Consider the following 21,004-nt stretch of genomic DNA (forward strand, 5'->3'; position numbering starts at 1 on the left):
TCTTTAAAAGACACAGACAGATATCTAGTAGCTAATCCATGATGGGATGTTTAAAGGAAATTAAGAATACATTTTAAGAGAGGGCTGCGAGAAACTCATAGAAGCTGTGGACTCCACTGCAGATCTGCCGTCACCGTGGTGTGGAAACAATCTGAGTAGAAAACTCATTCAACGTAGCAGCAAAACTAACCGTTTCTATTAAGACTGCACCTTGCTGTCAATTTCTCATCAGGCTGAAGAAGACCATTACATCAGTTGGTAAACAACGCGAGTACAAACCGTCTCATTTGCAATCCTGCAATCTAGAGTGTTAGGACATTCTGATTTAAAACTAGTGGAAAGGAATCTGTGGAATAAAGAGTCTTCATTGATCGGAAGCTGGTCTTTCTTTCTTGTATGCTATTGTCTTTGTGCTGGGGGTGGACTGACAAATGGGACGGTGTGTTTTAGAGCCACTCATCTGCATTTTCTTAATCATCTTATTGACATTTTACTATTCCACCAGGAGGTAAGAGACCTGGGCCGACCTCACTAACGTTAACAAAGGGTTTTCCAGCACTAGCGTGACTTGTGTGTGTCGGAAACACAGTCCATTTATGTTGGGGTTTACAGCAAATCACACCACATCCTGCTGGGTCAGCTGCTCAACTTCCACATGTCAAATGCTCAAATAAAGTCAAATATGTCAGCCCACTGCAGCGCCGGTGGAAACTCTGGTCGGCTGCTTGATGACATTTATCCCCATAAGTTTTTCCCAGCGCTGGAAGACGAGGTCTTTTGCAACGGCTCACTTCTGCTTTTCGGGTGCTTCGCTGCTGTGTTTGTATGTACACAGTTGTATGACTTAGCCAACTTATTTTTAGGCTTCTAAATGTTTAATTGCGTGCATATGAAACCTGTGACCTATTGGTAAAACGCAGTAAATACAGAACGTCCCCATTAAGACTGAGACTAAACGTCCTGCACACTCTCAAACAGGCAAACGCTCTGCTTTAAAATAACTCGCAGTCTGAGAGAGGGGGGCGCACTGAGCATTTGAAGTATGTCAGCTAATCAGGTGACCTCCACCAACAGCCCCTACAGGTCAGACTAAACTGATTAAATACAACTCCACATACCACCCAGTGGATCAGATGGATCGCCTGTTATGAAGGATTCTACCAAACGTCCATGTACAGACCATTCTTACACCTAATAAGCAGATTACTGTCCCTTGAATGAAGGAAAAGAAGATTCTCTATGATAGAAACTGACCAGAAAAAAGACAAAGACTCTGAGCTGTCCTGCGCTGCGTGGGACACAGGCTACTGTACGTCTTCTGACATTTAGACAGCAACATGTCTTGGGGCGTTATGATGGAAGTTGCTTTGGATAAAAGAGCCGGATAAGTAAATGCGAATGTCTGCCAAATGAGTGAATGTAAATGTGAAGGTGAGTGAGTTTGGTGCTGGGTGGTGGTGTGTCAGGGCAGCTGGCTGTGGCCTCTCTGAGGCACAGGAATGCTGTGGGTTTGGACAGGGTCACGCTGCAGGGAGCTTAGAGGGGCATCAGCCTGGTGGTGTGGAACAGGAGTGGGTTGAGGTCCTCTGCGTGAACGGCCCGATGGAGCGAAGGCTCTGAACGACTCCGCTCGATTTTTGGCAGCAGGTCTTGCACCTGCTCAATGGCCACCAGGATCTAATGGAGGGAAACCAAATGTAACAGAACTGTCAACAGAAGATTCAAGTGTGGTGCAGCTTTGATACTGTAATAACTGGAATTTCTGCGTTTCTGAATGACAGGTCTGATCATGAATATAAATCTGATACAGTCTGTATGAATTGAAGAACACACCATTAACAATTAGGTTATAGTAACTTTACATCATTAACCCTTGACGGTATAATACAGCTGATGGTGTTTGTGCTGCAGGCTGCAGCAGACAAAACACACCTGATACAGGTGACAGGTGAACGAATGAACTGGTCAGCTGGGAACTGGACATTTGTCCATGCATGTAAAAGTCTTTGCACACTCCGTCCGTTTTATTCTTATGCATTTTTTTAATCCGTCAACCGACAAAAATTGTTACGCACAGACGCCTTACACACCGAGTCTGATGCGTTTTATTTTCTGCTCCAAACTTCGGACAGGGAGATAAAAGTCAGCACGCAGTGAGAATGATTTTGTGGTTGTTTCACTTGTTGAGAAATCAAAAGAGAAAAAGAAAATACTGAGTGAGCATGTGTGTGTGCTGTAAGGTGCGCTATAATCAGAAACGGAGATGGTAAGATAAAATGTGTCAGAGAACCTTTTCGTCACAATAATAAAAAGGAAACCTGATGTCAGAGCTTTTCTGATACTCTGGTGGTTAATGTTCTGTTTAATACTGAGTTTCAGTGCCTGTGCCTGAACACAGCAGTGAGCTACACACCACTCACCTGTGGAAACAGGGGCCTCTCGTCACGTTTGAACTTCAGACAGTCAATGATGAGTCTTTTCATTGACTTGGGTGAGGTACTATACAGCTTACTGAGGTCTGGAGACAAGTAACCACGTCCAACCATAAAGATTATCTGAGAGGGAAAAACAAAACAGAGACAGTTACTGAAATGTGACAACGCCATTCAAGAAGGGGAAGAAAGCCAGAGATGTTTCAGCTTAGGTTAAGCTGCTAGAAAGAGAACAGACACACATGTTTGAGGTCAGAGCTGCTGAATGTAAGTGAAACATCACGTACTGTGATGACACAAAGGAGGAATCATGATGATGACTGTGTTGCTGCTCTGACTTTGCATCTTCTGCCACCATGAAATTAATAATAATGCTCTCTCCTCCAGACCTTTCGTCATGCTTGTCAGAATAACATTTGCAATTGTTCATACAACATTTCAAAATCTTAAAAAAGGGTGTGAAGTTGGCACCTTGCAACTGTATTAAGTGAAGTCATTGTCTACTCTTCATCCTCTTTTGCAACAGCAGGGTTCGTATACATTTTAGCCAACAAATTTCCATGACTTGGCAGCAAGTTTCCATGACTTAACATGACCCCTAAACGGTAAATGTATGCATGAAATATAGGAATAAAACTATGTAACAAAAAAAACAAACAAACAACAAAATCCTCTTGACAGCCACCCTCTATTAAATATAAAAAGAGGCTCCCACATACTTGAGCTTTACACTGTGGACTTGTATCATCAGAACAGACATGTCCTGTGATTTTCAGCCTTCTACCCATTATATTTAACCTACCCTTTACAGCTGAGGGTGGGGGGTGGCTGAGAATATTACTTTCTGCTGTTGTCCACCCTCTATTAAATATGAAAGGTGGCTGGAAATCACAGGACATGTTTCACTGCGTAAGACACATTTAGCTTTCCCTGGGTTCTCTACCTTCTCCAGCCAGGACTTATATTTCTGTGTGAAGCCATCACTGTTAAATGAACATTTTCCTGGCATTGTTGTAGGATGTTGTCACTTGATCCGACCTGAAGGTCTTCATAGCGTACTGTACCCTGCACCGCACATCATACGTGGCTGACTGATCAGATCAATGCGCGGGATTTGTCGATACAAAATTTGTATTTATCAATTTTAAATCAACCACATAGGCTGTTATTACTAAGTGAGAAAAAAAAATCCACAACTTTTCCTAAACCTTTGGGGTGTACTCAAGTTTTCAAGACTTTTCCAGGCCTGGAGAATGACATTTCAGATACACCACTGATAACAGCCCTAACACTGTGGTGTCTATGGTATGACATGACACTGAGGCGAGTTCAATCATCACGTAAGGTGAATAGGATAGGATGCATGGGACTGAGTGAGTGTTAACACAAAGCACAGTAGAGTGTGAGGTCACCTGGTCTCTGTTGTTGATATTGGAGTAAGGCAAGGTCCCTGACATCAGCTCAAACAGCACTACTCCATAGCCATATACATCAGACTGGAATGTATATGGGTTGGTGTCCTGCATTCGAATGACCTCAGGAGCCTTTGTGGGAAAAAAAGGAGGAAAGACAGAAGTTAGTTGATGTAATGATTCCCAGTGATTGCCCAACACTGGGTACACTTATTAGGCTATTATGTCTTAAGGGTTGTATACAGTATGTTTATCTACGTGGATGTGAGTTGTAAAGCATATATGCAGGATAATAATATGTTTGTCCATATTTACAAGAATATGTTTCCAGTATGGAGTCTAATGAGGTCATCAAATGACACAGATAAACAGCAAAAATAAAATTGTAAAAAAGAAGAAAAACAATCGGATGACCCAATGACATTATCAATGACGCATCAAATCAAACAGGCCAAAGAGACCACATAACACATTTATGGAACTGGTGAAATTCCATGCAGCACAGTGAACCTTTAAAGAAGCATTTACCATAAGACTTTAATCACATGGTTGTCACACAAAATTTAGCTAAACATAAGGAGCAAGTAAGGAGCGTTACCCAGGACATATGAGAACAAGTGGCCAACTGCTGTGACAAGTCACATTTGAACCACTTTTTCAGCAGTATGCAGTCTGGTTGTTTCTATAAAGGCACACTGATGTGGTCATTGAATGAACTTAATTAAATGGTTGCGTTAATGAAAGTAGCAGCGTTTTCTTTGGGACGTATGTGGGCTGAGCTGTAACCTGTGAGCTACACTGCTCAGAGTTTCTGGGAGGATTTCATACACTTGTAAATGACTCTAAACAACTCCAAACAAAGATCATGTTGGATGCTCACACAGTGGTCAAGTAAAATCATTTGAAACCCACTGAAATTAGTGCTTATAATCTAGCAGCAGCGGCACAAAGCTACTAAATGACTTGAATGATGATACCAAATAGAGGATATTAAACTGCAACTTTTTTCACAAGCTGTGAAGTAATGGATTTATGCATGTTCAAACATTTTCATCATTTACCATCCACAGAATGGATCCACTCGGCTGCTCCACCTGTTGAGAACCACTCCACCGAGACTTCACCGTGGCCAAGCCAAAGTCACCTATTTTAACAGTCCAGCCCTCGTGAAGAAAAATATCTAGCAGGAGAGCTGAGGAAATGTTACCACAGACAGCTGCTATACATACAGAGTACTACCGCCATTAACTAGCTCAAACTACTTCAACAAGCCAAACAATACACCAAGAGCTGTAGAAAGGAAACTACACAACACATTTGGTTTCCCTATTATACACATTTGTATCAAAATAGAACTAACATCTGACAAAACTTACGCTTACACTGTTGACCCAATATAAACACAAACAACTTTGGAGGTCTTAAAAAGCCTGAAGTCAAAATTTGAGCCTATGAGTTTCATGTCAAGTCAGAATGTCATTGACGGAGCCTGGAAGGGTCTCTCCACTGGCAGTGGACTGAAAGGATACTGTTGGATTTCAGATCTCGATGAATTATGTTCTTTGCGTGAAGATAACTGAAAGAGAAATCATAAATGCCATTGGTTTCATTTCACTGATTCTAATTGAGGACACAGGAAGAGCATCAAACTTATTGTCAACAGCTTTCTAACAATAACACATTTACTGTTACAGACCAGTGTGAGGCAAGTTAAACAGGATTTTAACAGATTAAGGTTTGAAGTGAAATGTAGTGATGCATCTCACTGAGTAATTTATTTGTACCAATTTAACTATTATTACAGATTTCAAGTTGTGTATTGGAAACAAAACAATACATTAAAGGAACAGTATTCTGAAGTGGGGTTGTATGAGCTACAAATGCCCATTAAGTACACTAGATGCAGTAGAAGGTCTCTGCTCTCTGTATTCCTCCACACAGCCAGGCTCCGCAACACGCTGTATCACTCCGCCTCTTCACACTGCTGATCCAAACAGCTGATAGGTGGAGTGATACAGCACGTCGCAGAGCCTGCCTGTGTGGAGGAGACCTTTCTACTGCATCTATAGTGTACTTTGTAGCTCATACAACCCCACTTCAAAAAAGCTGAACTATCCCTTTAACTGACAGCTGATGTGTTAGACACTTTGAAAAGTGTGCTGATAGTGAGTCTGATGGTGAAATGGAAGCGAGCGGCAGGTCTTACTCCATGCCCTGTGCTGTCTGTCTGGCTACGTCGATGCGCCTCATAGTGTCAAACTTGGTTTCTGTGACATGCAGATGGCGGTACAGGCTGCTGCCTTCACACCACTGTGTGATGATGGCAAAGTTGGGTTTAGTCATGTAGCCCATGAACAGGAGGATGTTGACGTGGCGGGTCTTCCTGTAGAGGAGAGAAACAGCAATAGTTAAAGTGGTGCCTGTACAGTTATTATGATGATCCGCTAAATGTTTAAAACCTTTTTTATACCAACAGCAAAATGAGAAGGACCCTCCAGATGAAGAGGGTGAAGACTATGAAAATCAAAACAAAGCGGCACTGACCGTAAGACCTGCATTTCGTTTTTGAAGGCCTGTAGCTGCTCAGGTGTCGGCTCAGTGACTTTAAGGATCTTGATTGCCACGTCTCCGTGCCACTTCCCCTTAAACACCGTCCCAAAGGAGCCAGCGCCTATTCTCTTCTGAATGCTGACTTCTCGAGAGTGAACCTCCCAGTAGTAACTCGAGTCTCTGTAGCCCCCTCGGTGCTGGAACACATGAATTGAATGTTCTGAACTCTTGGTATCTTCACTACAACTACATATTCGGTGAGTAAGGTGACCTACCACTTTCTTTTTGTCGTCAGATGAGGAAGGCTTGCGCTCTTTGTGCTCTGAAGGTGATTTTGGAGGTCTCCTACCTGGAGAGCCAAGAGTAGAGGGCGGGCTGGTGGAGGGCTTCGGTGACGGCTCAGGACCTGTGACATCCAGAGACAGCACAATAAAATAAACAACTTAGGACAATAAAATGTAAAGGATTGCAAAATGCATCAAAAAGATGATACATGCCCAAATAGGCAAAGGGAAAAATAATCAAATACGCACCCATTGTGTTGTTGTGCAATTTTAGTGCTTCCTAAGAAGAGGAGAGACAGAGAAGACTCACATTAGAAAGCTTAATACATAGATAAATTAAGTGTTACAGTAGATTTCTGTTCATTTCTACTTCATAAATATCACAACTTTCAAGCACACTTTACAGATTTTCCCCTGAGTTATTTCACTCTGTTTAACACCGTGACCATTTGCTGCAGAGATATTTAACCCATCGTGTTTCCTGTGACTGAATGGATTATGGATAGAAATACGTGCAGCAGTGTCCACCGTGTTTCCTGTAATGACTAAACTAAGTCAACTAATGGGGAAGCTACTCAGACTTTTACAGAACTCTATTTCCCCTGCTAGACAGCCGATCAGAGTATGCTTGTTGAGCAGTAACTAGTTAGTTGAATGGTCTCTATCTTAGAAACAGGGCCAGCTTGTAACAATAGCAACTAAATCAGAACATGGGCAAACACTGACCTCTATGATGTTGACGCCAACGGGGCCCACTGTGCTGACCATATGAACGTTGGGAGTGGAGGTGGAGCGATGCCTCTGTAGAGACTGGCCGTCTCCACCAGGCATGGGGAAGCGAAAGGCCGAGGTTGGGGACAAGAGGTCCATCCTGTGGGACAAATTTAAATAGTTAACAGATGGCACTAGAATATCACGTCTAAATACTAATAAGACTATGCGGTCACTGTGCGGTCATTTTAATTGGAATATAATTTGCTCTGTGTGGGAGCTCACCCGGAAGGTTCAGGGGTTAAGGCTAGGTTGCTCTGCGATGGGGAATTTTCTGGCAATAGTATCTGTGGGTACTCGTCTGTGCAAGGATTAGGATCACACCTGGGTAAAACACAAGGCCAAAACGTGAGGGGATGAAACTTCAAGACACACAGTCAAACAAACAGGGGCCAGACGAAGGAGTTCATGTTGGTGAAGCTCTGGTAATGTAATATTCCTGCGCTTTTATCTCCACTGTCTTTATCATTTATCATTATCTTTTTTTTCAGACACACAAAATCATTTTACGAGGCAAATGACTGAAAATCGGTTCTTGTTACCATTATGTAGAACAAACAGAAGACATTGAACTACAGGGCAATGGCGGCATGGAACAAATTACCACTTTTTTTGGTCTTGGATAATAACATTGCATGCTTTAAGAAGAAGCTAAAATTGTTTTTGTTTACCCAGGAAGGATAAATCTGTATGGTTGAACTACTGCTCCTGAGTATGAAGAGGTGCCACAATGTTGGCTGTAGTGCCTTTTTTTGTTTTTGTCTTTAGAACTGTCTTTTGAGCAAGTGTCTTTGTGTTCTTGTGTTTTCGTAGTCTAGAGTGTCTATGTCAGTGTATTTTGAATTGTGTTGTGAGATTGTTTCCTTGTCTTGTGTTGAGATGTTTGTGTGCGTGTGTGTACTGTATGTAATGTATTTTAATGGTTGTGAATATGTATGTCAATGTATTAATGAAAATATGTATTATAATTTCAGTGATCAAGACCCCAGGGAGAGTAGCTGCTGGAAAGTCCAGCAGCTAATGGGAGTCTTTAATAAACATAAACATAAACACTCAAAAATGTAAGCCAGCTAACAACCAGAACACAAACCACTGATCAATTATATATAATGTATATATATATATATGTGGTATAAGGACCAGCTTTTGTACCAGCATCCTCATCTGAGGCTGTTGGTCACCGGGTAAAGACTGGCTTTTTATTTTGATCTGAACCAAAATGATCTCATTGTAGCACCTGCAGGCCAGATTTTCACCATGCTCTACTACTTTTGGTGTCTGCTCATCATGTCACCTTTTAACAGCACTGTGAATTCTAGACAGGAGTGAAAAATCCTGAAAAGCTGAATGCGTTTCTTTATTTCAAGAGAATTCGTCCTCCCACCTCTACCAAATTATCTACCTTACCTCTACCGTATGGCTATAAAGGCAGTTGGTGTCCTTCTCCGACCTACTCCATCCATTAACAAACAGACAGAATCGCTTCATGATGATGAATGCTACTTTTCAACTCACCGTTTGCTCACGGTGTCCATGTCCACACACACAGTCGGGACCTTGCTACTACAGTGCTGGTGAAATTTGTAGCCACACGTCTGACATCTGAAGCCATTAAAAAGAAACTTGTGGCAAAAATCACAGTAAGCTAGCTTGAAGAAGGTTTTCCGTACCTGCAGGGACAAAGAGCAGTAATTTCAACAGTAATTCAATGATTAAAACACATTTATGCAAAAACACTTTGCACTGTGAATATGAGGCACTTCAAAAGGCCACACATGGGCACGTGAGCCAGCTACTTACAAAGTTGTGCATGGTGAGAGGAATATCATCCAGGACCTCCACTAACAGCTCTTCTCCAACCAAAGGAGTGATGTCCGTGTCCCAGTCTGTCAGTCTCTTACGGCTGGACAGGCAAAGACATGAAAAAAGAAAACATGTAAATGGAAAAAGTCAAAATAAAGTTTAAACATATTGTCAGTTTTGGCACATACATTTAAATACAGGGGTTCTTATATGAATGCTTTGCAGGCTTTAATAGAGGCTGGAGATCTTGCAGGGTAGATTTTATTTTTAGGCCATACTGCCAAGCCCTTATATGGATTCTAAAACTGTCACTTCTGTGTAAATGTCAATACACATTATGGAAAATCATGTGTCTCTGTTTTCAGTTGTTGTTGTCTCACTGTGTTCACATGGGACACAGAGGAGTGTGTGAGGTGAGAAACAGGCCACAGGATGACCCATATAGACTTGAGGCTTTCAGCACGGCCAGGGAGGAGCAGAGCTGGAGACTTGTTCTACACCCACGAAGGCCTCCAGCCCGGCTAAAATGACCAACATTCCTTTGATGAACACAAAGAAATTCATCCCAGGACAGGAAGGAGAGTGATTTTTACTACCAACAGGGTAACTGTGTCTTTCGTTGGTTCTTAAAGCAGAAGTAAGCGGTCGTTTTGGCTAACTTCTTATCAGCCGATGGAGTTAGCAGTCCCCGCCCGCGTCCCTACATCACCACATTCACGCGCATCCCTTGGCTGCACACACAGAGAGGACCGCCCCTTTATGCCGTTCTCTCTCCTCATTGGATAAAGGTTGTAGGATACAAGCAAAGTTTTCTCCTCGGCTTACAGCAGAGCAGAGTGACTGACAGACCCGTGTTTCAGACCGAACACTCTATGTAAGTGATTGCCGTCGTAAGATATAACTATTTAAGACTTATATTAACACAAAAATTCCGCTTACTTCTGCTTTAACATACTGTAAATTCTCAAATAAAAGCCGACGTGGCCGGACTCACGAGCATTAATTCTTGGCCTAAATGCGACCAAAAGAAGGAAGTCCGTGGTCTGACCCGACCCGAGTTACTTGTATGTTTTCCAAGGAAACGCATTTATTTAGAAGGAGTTTAATCGGCGCCGATTGAACTCAGATCCGGCTCTTTCCTTCTATGCTTACTCTTTTAAAGGTCATAGCTGCAACTTTTTCATCAAAACGATTCATTTGTCAAAAATAATACAGCCACAGAACGTCTAGAGCGATGCAAAATAAAAATATTAATTTTATTGATTTTCTTTTTTTTTAAATAGCATATAAATAATTGTTTTATAAATTTTGACAGGTCCAAAATATATAAATATTTACATCTGGTTACGTTGGCAACGGGGGCACAGGGGGTGCTAGATCATGATATCTCTGTGGAGAAATGGCATGGTCAGCCGGTACTGTATCGTTTCCGGTGCAGGCGTGATGTTGTGGGTTTGTCGGGTTCGTCTGCAGGTGAGTTAGTGTGAAATGATTCAGAGGTGTTTGCAGTCAGCTGCTGCTCGATAAATACGGTTGGCGTTAGCTTAGCTTTAGCTACTAGGCGCTCCCTATGCTCCAGGGTGTGAAACTGCCTTCAGCCGTCGAATTCGAGGCTGCACTATGGGCTGCACAAGCGCCACCCTCAACCGCAAGCGGCAGAGCGGAGTGATTCAACCGAGCGGCAACGTAAACAAACTGCTTAGCAACACTGCGAACTGCTTTAGCTAGATATTTAAACTGTTTGATTCGACAAATACAAACAAGAGCTAGATTTTCAGAGTATTTTTGTAAATAAACTGGTTAGTTGTGCTGCTCAAATTTTTTAATTACAAGTGCTAACGTGAGCTTAGCTAACTTTGTTTATTTGTTGATACAAAAGGCATCAGCATGAAAGGCTGATAGCAGAGATTCCTTGCAGGCTGGCCATAATGCTATGATAATTTATCATTATTCAGTCATCAGCCTTCAAGGTTGATTGTAGAAGCTGCCTTGCAGGCTGATTATTAGGTTAATGCAGATTTCACATTGCATATATTTTCATTATTGCCTTAGCTGCCTTGAAGGCTGATTGTAGAAACCTAGTGCCTTGCAGGCTGATTATTATGCTGCAGGTTTCACATTTCATTATTGCCTTTGCTGCCTTCAAGGCTGATTGTAGAAACCAGTGCCTTGCAGGCTGATTATTAGGCTAATGAAGCTTTCATATTGCATATATTTTCATTATTGCATTAGCTGCCTTCAAGGCTGATTGTAGAAACTATGTAGTGCCTTGCAGGCTGATTATTAGGCTAATGCAGATTCCACATTGCATATATTTTCATTATTGCATTAGCTGCCTTCAAGGCTGATTGTAGAAACTATGTAGTGCCTTGCAGGCTGATTGTTAGGCTAATGCAGATTTCACAATCCATTATTGCCTTTGCTGCCTTCAAGGCTGATTGTAGAAAATAGTGCCTTGAAGGCTGATTATTAGGTTAATGCAGATTTCACATGGCATATATTTTCATTGCCTTAGCTGCTTTCAAGGCTGATTGTACAAATTATTGCCTTGCAGGCTGATTATTAGGCTAAGGATAATTTCATATTGTATAATTGTCATTATTCAGTCAGCAGCCTTCAAGGCTTCAAGGATACAATATAGCCAAATAATCAGCCTGCGAGGCACTAGTTTCTACAATCAGCCTTGAAGGCAGCAATGGCAATAATGAAATGTGAAATCTGCATTAGCATAATAATCAGCCTGCAAGGCACTAGTTTCTACAATCAGCCTTGAAGGCAGCTAAGGCAATAATGACAATATATGCAATGTGAAATCTGCATTAACTTAATAATCAGCCTGCAAGGCAGCTTCTACAATCAGCCTTGAAGGCAGATGACTGAATAATGATCACAGCATTATGGCCAGCCTGCAAGGAATCTCTGCTATCAGCCTTTCATGCTGATGCCTTTTGTATCAACAAACAAACAAAGTTAGCTAAGCTCACGTTAGCACTTGCAATTAAGCTCAACTAACCAGTTTATTTACAAAAATACTCTGTATAGGCTCGGTTAGCTATAATAATTTGTAGTGAAAATCTAGCTCTTGCTTGTATTTGTCGGATCAAACAGCTTAAATATCTAGCTAAAGCAGTTTGCAGTGTTGCTTAGCAGTTTGTTTACGTTGCCGCTCGGCTGAATCACTCCGCTCTGCCGCTTGCGGTTGAGGGTGGCGCTTGTGCAGCCCATAGTGCAGCCTCCCAGGCTGCGCAGCCTGGAAGTCGACGGCTGAAGGCAGTTTCACCCTGGAGCGCTCCCTATAGGCGTACCTGGTAACCAGTACAATTGAAGGAACAGAACAGAACATTTTGACAGTATTTTCCATCTTCACTGATTATAAGATTTGTTCAGAATTAAATAAAAGCCTGTCCCTTATTGACGCCTGTCTCTAATATAAGCCTGGTCAGTTCAGCAGTTGAAGCAGATAAAAGTCTTTATCGGTATTTACAGTAAACTGGTTTTTATGTGGGTGACTTTACTGCTCTCACTCAACACACACAGGACTAGCTCAGCAGAAACCAACATGGCACCATCTCTCAGCCTGGCGAGTCAAAACTCATACCAGGAACAGTGAGAACTGGCACTGTTACAAGGCAGAGAAATATGAGCTGATTTGAATTTGAATTGATTTTGAATCTGGAGAGACAGAATCACATTCCAAATGTGAAAATGATTTTTTTTACAGGCCACAAAAGCTCTTTTATGTGGCCAGTGAAGCATGCAGGTCTTGTGGGTGGACCTGGAGACGGTGAGACAGTCTTACCCTTCCAGAAGACGGAACACAGCACAGCAGTCTTGACTCAGCCCTCTCACTTTCAGCGCCTTGTCTAGACTCTCGTGCACCGTCTGTCCTTGGCGAACATTCACCTGAGGACCGGAAACAGTGTTTGAGCAAGTGTGGCTTTTGGAATGTCATTCACACAGGTGACACAAAAACAAAACAGTGATAAACCAAAGTGACAGCCACATATTGCGTTAATGTTGATACTACAAATTATCCATACTGTGACCAGGGTACAGATTCTTTTTCCCCCTCAGACAATGTTCCTTTCCTGTTCCCACCTCAGAAAAAGCTCTCGAGTAGGGCTCTATGGTTTCCGCGATGATGGAATTGGCCATTAAAACGGAATCTATTTTTAACACGGAATATAGCAGAATTTGACTGAAATACTGTTTTTGTGTGGAAGAGGAACGTATGTCTGGGGAAAGCAAATCTGTGTGACACTGGGTGCAGTGTTATGTTGCATCATCAGTGTTTCCCACAGGATTTCAGGAGACCATTGCGCGACGGGGGGGGGGGGGTGATGTGATGATGAGTCGTTGGTCCGACGGGGGGGGGGGGGGGGGGGGGGGGGGGGGGGGGGGGGGCTGGGGGGTGGGGCGGGGCGGCGATATAGCGCCGCAGCTGAGCAATTAGCGCGATATAGCGCATTTAGCGTGCGCCCCTGTCTGTGTATCTATGTGCAGGCACAGATCAGAGATGGTGTTTTAAATAACCATACTACCGTTTCACCAGCTCTCATCTCCGCCAGTCAGCCTCTCAAACTGTCGCCTCGCTCGCGTGCGGGCGCACCGCACGTAGACACACGTGGAAAAAAAAAATTTTGTGTGGCGGGCCGCCACAGTCTCTTTAATTAATGGGAAACACTGATCATGCAGTAGGCCTATTTGTTCTTAAGGAATGGATGAAAAGTAATTTATATTTAATTAGTATACATTTTAGTCATTAACATTAGAAACACACTCTTTTTGGTATTAAAAAAAGAGGGGGCGGCAGTGGCTCAGGTGGTAGAGCGGGTCGTCCAATGATCAGAGGGTTGGCGGTTCGAATCCCGCTCTGTCCCGGTTGCTGCCGTAGTGTCCTTGGGCAAGACACCTTACCCACCTTGCTCCTGATGGGTCGTGGTTAGCACCTTGCATGGCAGCTTCCGCCATCAGTGTGTGAATGTGTGTGTGAATGGGTGAATGTGATGTATGATATATACTGTAAAGCGCTTTGGGTATCGTTTCCGATGGAAAAGCGCTATATAAAATACAGACCATTTACCATTTAAAATAAGAGAAGAGCTAAAAAAAAAATGGTATTCCCAAAAATGAAAACAGAAAAAACAGAATTTGGAAACAAATAAAACAGGTAGGGCCCTACTTAAGGTCAGCAGACAGTCAACCAAAGCTGCTGGTTCCATGGTGATATTACCACACAAGATGTTTTTACAACTGTAGAGCATTTACTATGTTGTCCTGCCAACAACATCACAGTCCTGTGTGATTACAGCCCTATCTGCTGGCAGGACATGGAAGTGGTTCAGTGTCCTCTCACATCTTCTTCATTAATGTTTACAATCTTTAATGTCAGCCTGGTTCTCCACACTGCCTGCTGCAATGCTCTCTGTTCACACCTCTGTTGCCTGTCTTTTTCTCTTCAGTTGCTCTTCTCTAGTTTTCTGGCATGTTCTTCATCTGATTCAATGGTCTCTATCAACAGGGATTGTTGTAATACTGTGCAGATTATTATGACTCTAAAATTGTGATTAGTGAAATTGGGTAAAGGCAGAATCCAACTTCAAGCCCACAACTTGGATGTCCTCAAATTTGTTTTGCAGGATATAATATTGCCAGTGTTTGAGATCACCAGTAGCTGCTATATCACTTCTTTCCACCAGATGGCTGCAATGGAAGTGTTGAGTTTTTTTTTTTTTTAATATATGCAAAATATTGTCTTTTTTTCATTCATTTGTCAATTTGTAGAGCTAATCATACGGCCTCAACTTTTTAGTCCCTCTCACAAACACAATGACCATGGACCTCTGTCAGTCAGAACAGGTAAAATTTCAACAAAATTCCACAAAGTTGTCAGTCTCTTTCCCAGCTCTCAGTCTCCCTGTTGTGTGAGGTACACAGAGTGTTACGACTTAACAAATTGCACTGTTTACAAATAAAGTCCTGTCTTCACTTTAGTAGCATCATCAACCACAGATACAATAGTGATGGAAAAAACCACTCTTCATAACCCGTTTCGCAAATACCGCCATCTTGGACATCCCGCAATGCATTGTGGGTACGCACCGATGCACTCTGGGATTGAAAGCGTCCAAACAACACCGCAGCACCGTGCTCCGCGGCTTTGACAGACGGGCCACGGCCGCAATGGACACAGAAGTTAACTTTAGTAATATGACGGTTAGTCATAAATGTAAACGGAATCAAAATAAAACTAGTGAAACTAGTAAATCAACTTGGAGCTCGAGCGTTTATAAGAACCAGGCGCATATTTGCAACAGGCTACTTATTTTTGCCATGACCAGCACCCATTATGCACAGAACAAGGAGGTCACTGCAGGAACACTGGAATAAAACTACTTTAACCCCCGACATATCTTTATTGACATCAGACAATAAATACGACAGCTTGTCTGTGTTACCACGACACAAGGAGCTGATCAGAGCTTCTATTAGTCCAGCACAACCTGTCACGCTCCCGTGTTTGTGTGTCTCTGTGTCTGTGTGCACCTGCAGGCGAGAGAGCGAGCGGGAGGAGCCGCTGACTGACAGGTGAGGACGCTGTAACACAATATTATTCTATTAAGGGATGTGAACATGTACTAAAATATGTACACGTGTAAACTGTGCAATGCTTTCCGTTTTAAACGTGTACACGGTACGGTTGCCGCCCTCCCGACACATGACAGCTGTAACCTGTGGTTCGTAATCATGGCCGTAGCCGCTGTAATATGACGAACCCGTGTAAGTTACATATTTTAGTTCACATCCCTTGTATATGACCAAATAGTAATAGGCTATGCGTTATAGCGTCCTCACCTGTCAACAGCGGCTCCTCCTGCTCGCGACACAGACACACAGAGACGTGACAGGTTGTGCTGGACTAATAGAAGCTCTGATCTAGGAGTGTCAACATCTACACGTGTAAACAGGTACACGGATAACAAATCATAACCGTTTAGAAAAATCAATAGTCGTTTACACGTCTTTTCCCCTCCTCCTCCTCGATCATTTCTCACCAATATATATTTTTAGGGGTGATAATGTTGCCTGAACTGCGTGTCAATTCCCCCTCACTTTATCTGCGCGTAGCCTACCGGTCTCTTTCCAGCTGTCCCTTCAGAATAAAGGCCGAGGGGGGAAAAAACAACAACAACACCGACTCCTCCGGCCTGCGAAGGAAGCTCAACATAGCCGCTTTGTGTTCATGTTCCAGCTTAACAAAACCTCAAGCCCCGGTCCGAGTTAACACAGTACGAAGCTGGTTATCAACTTGCTGCTGACGCTCAGCTCAACAGGTGAGCAGCGTATTCCCTCAGCTGAACATCTGCAGGCGGAGACGCTCAGAGAGAAAGTAAACAGCAGCGGATCAGCTGATCTCTCCCTCCGTACAAACGCAGACAGAGGCGGCCGCCTCAATATTTATAATTCAGAAAAAACCCTGGTAGTAAATGTTTTCGATCCGAACCTGTCCGTGGCCGTACATTTATTCAGAAAAGGTGTAGGCTATTGGTGCAGATTAAATTTGTAAATGAATGCTGCTCTCGATCCGACCCTTCCTTCTATTCTGACTCTTTTGAACAGTAACAACAACAGAGATTATATTATAGATTTTCTGTGCTGAGCATAAGAATTGTTTGAAATTAATAATAAATAAAAAGCCTTTGTTAGACACAAAAAAAATTGTAAACGTTGACACCCCTACTCTGATCAACACAGACAAGCTGTCGTATTTATTGTCTGATGTCAATAAAGATATGTCGGGGGTTAAAGTAGTTTTATTCCAGTGTTCCTGCAGTGACCTCCTTGTTCTGTGCATAATGGGTGCTGGTCATTGCAAAAATAAGTAGCCTGTTGCAAATATGCGCCTGGTTCTTATAAACGCTCGAGCTCCAAGTTGATTTACTAGTTTCACTAGTTTTATTTTGATTCCGTTTACATTTATGACTAACCGTCATATTACTAAAGTTAACTTCTGTGTCCATTGCGGCCGTGGCCCGTCTGTCAGAGCCGCGGAGCACGGTGCTGCGGTGTTGTTTGGACGCTTTCAATCCCAGAGTGCATCGGTGCATACCCACAATGCATTGCGGGATATCAAAAATGGCGGTATTTGCGTAACGGGTTATGTGTTTATCATTGCCTGCATACTGACTTGTCTTAAAGGGATATTCTGGCATGAGTTTAACCCATGGTCTAACACACCATGACACCAAGTTAGACCCCCCCTCCAGAGATCAAGTCTGCCGACCACAAACTTCTATAATTGTAGCAACTTCAGCAAAGACCACACGATAGCAAAACACTGCAGTCTGTATCTCCACGAGCAAACTGCCATCAAAAAAGCCACTCAGCCACAAATAATGCTCAGAACAGCACCAAACTTCAGCAGCAGTTGAATCGACTCGTCAGGGCTTCCCCACAACGAGCAAGTGGCTGGAGGAGAGTGGGTAAGTTTTGTTTCTGTCTCTTTTCAGGCAAACCTAGTGGGTGTTTGATGCCTCGTATTATGGGCTGGGACCCTATTTGTACTGTTGCTGAAGTTTGACACTGTTCTGAGCATTATTTGTGGCTATGAGTGGCTTTTTTGATGGCGGTTTGCTCATGGAGATACAGACTGCAGTGTTTTGCTATCGTGTGGTCTTTGCTGAAGTTGCTACAATTATAGAAGTTTGTGGTCGGCAGACTTGATCTCTGGAGGGGGTGGGGGGTTTATGTCTTATGTGGTGGTACAGTGTGTTAGACCATGGATTAAATTTCCACCGGAATACCCCTTTAAGACAGTAATGAAAAGATAGCGGTTGTTAGGGTTATATGCTAATACCATTCAAGCCTATGGGTTATATTGATTACATTTAACTTACCATGACAATGTATATAACACAGTACCTGGTACAAAGTGTTGTGTACTTGTTTTATACAAAAAGCAAAGAAGAAAAACTAAAAGGGCTCAGTAAAGTTTTGATTTGTCAGGAATTAATTCAGCCAGCAAATCTTAATGGCTTCTTAAACCAACATCTAGAAAAAATGCACTTGCACTTCTCTGTTTCTGTCTGTGGTGAATGAGAATTCTATGTTAGTGCATTCAACTGCACGTCCATTTAGCCACATTTTCAACAACGGTTTGTATGCAGCGCTGCAAAAAAAAAGATGTGAAAATAAAAAAAACATTTACTTCAAGGTATGAAAATTGGACTTGTGCTGTATGTTGACTTCTTTGAGGTATATAATAGTTCTAACATGAAGAACACATTGTCTTTCAACACAACTCAATCAACATTATCTTTAACATTACAATTAATCACAATACCACCATGACAAGATTTAATAGTTATTTTGTAAATTAATAGAACGTGAAATCTATGATAGGATTTATAAAAAGTGATTGATGGCAGCAGGCACCATCTGTGACACCGTCTAGTGGCTTACTCATTAACACGTTGTGAAAGCTGTCATATTCTTTGTGAACAATTACACTTCCAACTAACGGTGCTGGCAATTTTTTTTCACAGGTGGTAGGCTAACTGTCAACTAGAGCTGCGACAATAACAAGATAACCACGATACTAGGATCTACCGCATGCTGCAATCAGTGGGGATACACGACACGTCATTTTCAAGAAGAAAAAAAAACATTACCTTACCGTCAACAATTTCTAATTGATCCAATTACAGCCTAATCATATTTTATTTACTCAATGTATTGAACGATTAGAAAAGAGAGAGTACAGAACCAATCATCTCACCACTGTCCTCTGTTTGTTGGGGAGGTAGACTCGGATGGTGCCCCCACCTCGGGGAACATCCTCCGGACTGGTCTCCCCCGAGGAGGAGTAGGAGGAAGAGGTGGAGGACATGATGAGAGGCAAGAGGAGCTGGGGGGTGTAGTACTTGCACTGCAATACTGCAACCTCAGGACAGCTTCATGCACACAGTGGGGTCCAGAAGAGTTGGCTCTTTACTTGGAACCTGTAAGAACATGGACACAACATGCCTTGTGTAAATATATGGGAGGTATTTGCTAGGGGAAAAGGGTAGTACCTGCCTTAGATATTAGGGGCTACACTGATATAGGCTATTCTTTTTGCATCGTCATCACTGTCCAAACATCACAGGACATGCAAAGGCAAGTCAACTATTCAAAATCACAATCATTGTTGATCTGTGAGAAAAATAATGTACAGAGGTGTGTGTGTGTGTACCTGTACATGCATAGCATTAAGCAGGAATATTTATTTCAGATTTTGTCTTCATTAACACTGTCCAGTTTATTCATACTACACTATTACGATGTAAAAAAAAGTAATCAGATGCAATCAAATTATTTAGAGAATTAGTTGTTCATGGCTACTGAATTATGAATAAAGGAAAATTCATCAAATTAGAGTGGGGTGGAACTACACAACACTGTCCTATTTATATGGAAAGCAGGTAATGTCAGGCACCACAGGTACATATCTCAGATAACAAGAATCACTGCGCTTGAGGGGAAGCCACAACGGTCACTACGAAATCCTGACTCCATATCGTTAATGAAACTACTTTGTTTACTTGATACACCATAAAGGGTTAACCAGATGCAGTCGTAAAAATGTTTTTATGATTGTCACATAGGTAATAAGCTTTGTCCCTGAGGAGGAAAACGTTTAACCAAATTACACGACTTTTTAGATCTTGTCCATACACGAGAGAATGACACGTAACGTTGCAAAGTATTAACGTTACATCTGTGATATTTAGCGGCGCTGACGACAACGCTACTTCCAGCTCTTACAGCCCACAAAACAAATATTAAACTTTCCTCGATGTAACCTACCTACGTTAAAGAGCTGAGCATTCATTTACTGCAGGAATGAGGCTCTGACAGTCAAAGCTGCAAACTTGCTACCTACTCGCGTGCTGCTAATGCTAGCTGACGTTAGCCAGTTAGCTCCCCATAGGATTTGACTTGCTATTGCAATCTGACATTTCGAGTATAAGGAGGCCTCGTTTCTGTCGTGGAGCCAGTAAAAAGTCTTTCGCCGACTAGTTACCTGCTTTAAAAAAGTAGTAATAAGCAGGTAAGAAGTGACAGATTGGCGATGCGATGCTAACGATGCAAAGTTATCAGAGCTTCTGTAAACTCCTTTCGGCTCGACTTACAACTTAGCTAGCTAGCTCGTTAGCCGGCTAAGAGCCGACGGCAGCGCTGGAGAAGATTATCTTGCTAACCGAGTGGCTAGCCTACTTTAACATTAACCACTGTGTACTGCTTTAACGCTAACGTTACTTCTAACCAGCTAACGTTAGCCAACTTATGGAAGGGGGGGTGGGGGGGTTACCACCGCGTCAGTTCGTTGGCTACTTCTGTGTCTTCCTAAAAGTACACAACCGTGACTTATTTACCTGACGTGCGTGACAGAGCACGACGTACTGCTAACCGCACATGCCATAATAGCAAAAACTCTTCGCACCGGTGTTTTATATCAGTTTGGATAGAAGATACACTCTTACCTGTAGCAGCCATCTTGAATTCTCTCAATCTGAAGTCGGATCTGTCAAGAACTTCGGGGAAAGCGGAAAACCTCCGAAATGCTGCGTCTTCATTGGTTAACTCCCCGTGGCTGCGCTCTGTCATTTGACAAACGGCAAGGGGTCTATAACGAGTAGGCGCTCTGAGTGTCGTTCTGTAATACTGTATGTACATTAACTACACTATGCACTTGGCAAAAGCGAATATA

The 21,004-nt window shown here is 42.5% G+C and overlaps 1 protein-coding gene across 2 annotated transcripts; it reads right to left on the bottom strand.

The window, feature by feature from the left end:
• Positions 1–1,413: 1,413 nt before the first annotated feature.
• araf (A-Raf proto-oncogene, serine/threonine kinase) lies at positions 1,414–20,943 on the bottom strand. Of its 2 annotated transcripts, none has more exons than XM_085787614.1 (16): positions 20,778–20,943; positions 19,031–19,253; positions 13,052–13,155; positions 9,250–9,352; positions 8,965–9,119; positions 7,675–7,773; positions 7,405–7,549; positions 6,928–6,958; positions 6,670–6,800; positions 6,389–6,591; positions 6,051–6,227; positions 5,374–5,420; positions 4,906–5,024; positions 3,845–3,976; positions 2,421–2,555; positions 1,414–1,677 (listed from the first exon to the last, which is right to left on the bottom strand). In XM_085787614.1, the coding sequence occupies exons 2-16, from the start codon at positions 19,139–19,141 to the stop codon at positions 1,537–1,539; spliced, it is 1,833 nt and encodes a 610-aa protein (XP_085643740.1). In that variant the 5' UTR covers positions 19,142–19,253; positions 20,778–20,943; the 3' UTR covers positions 1,414–1,536. The 2 variants fall into 2 exon arrangements, with proteins under 2 accessions (XP_085643740.1, XP_085643742.1); XM_085787616.1 differs by lacking the exon at positions 20,778–20,943 and adding an exon at positions 20,101–20,122.
• Positions 20,944–21,004: the final 61 nt, after the last annotated feature.

Source organism: Trachurus japonicus, chromosome 9 (assembly GCF_045865225.1).
Source record: "Trachurus japonicus isolate A0001 chromosome 9, Traja_1.0".
In the NCBI taxonomy this organism is placed as follows: Eukaryota; Metazoa; Chordata; class Actinopteri; order Carangiformes; family Carangidae; genus Trachurus; species Trachurus japonicus.

What these genes read in the sequence shown, in the direction of transcription:
- araf (XM_085787614.1), bottom strand. Translation starts at nt 19,141, where the DNA reads ATGTCCTCCACCTCTTCCTCCTACTCCTCCTCGGGGGAGACCAGTCCG. An exon ending in CTCTCACCATGCACAACTTT is followed by an intron (nt 9,120 to 9,249) that starts GTAAGTAGCTGG and finishes TTGTCCCTGCAG; the next exon opens with GTACGGAAAACCTTCTTCAA. An exon ending in ATATCAACAACAGAGACCAG is followed by an intron (nt 2,556 to 3,844) that starts GTGACCTCACAC and finishes TTTCCCTCTCAG; the next exon opens with ATAATCTTTATGGTTGGACG.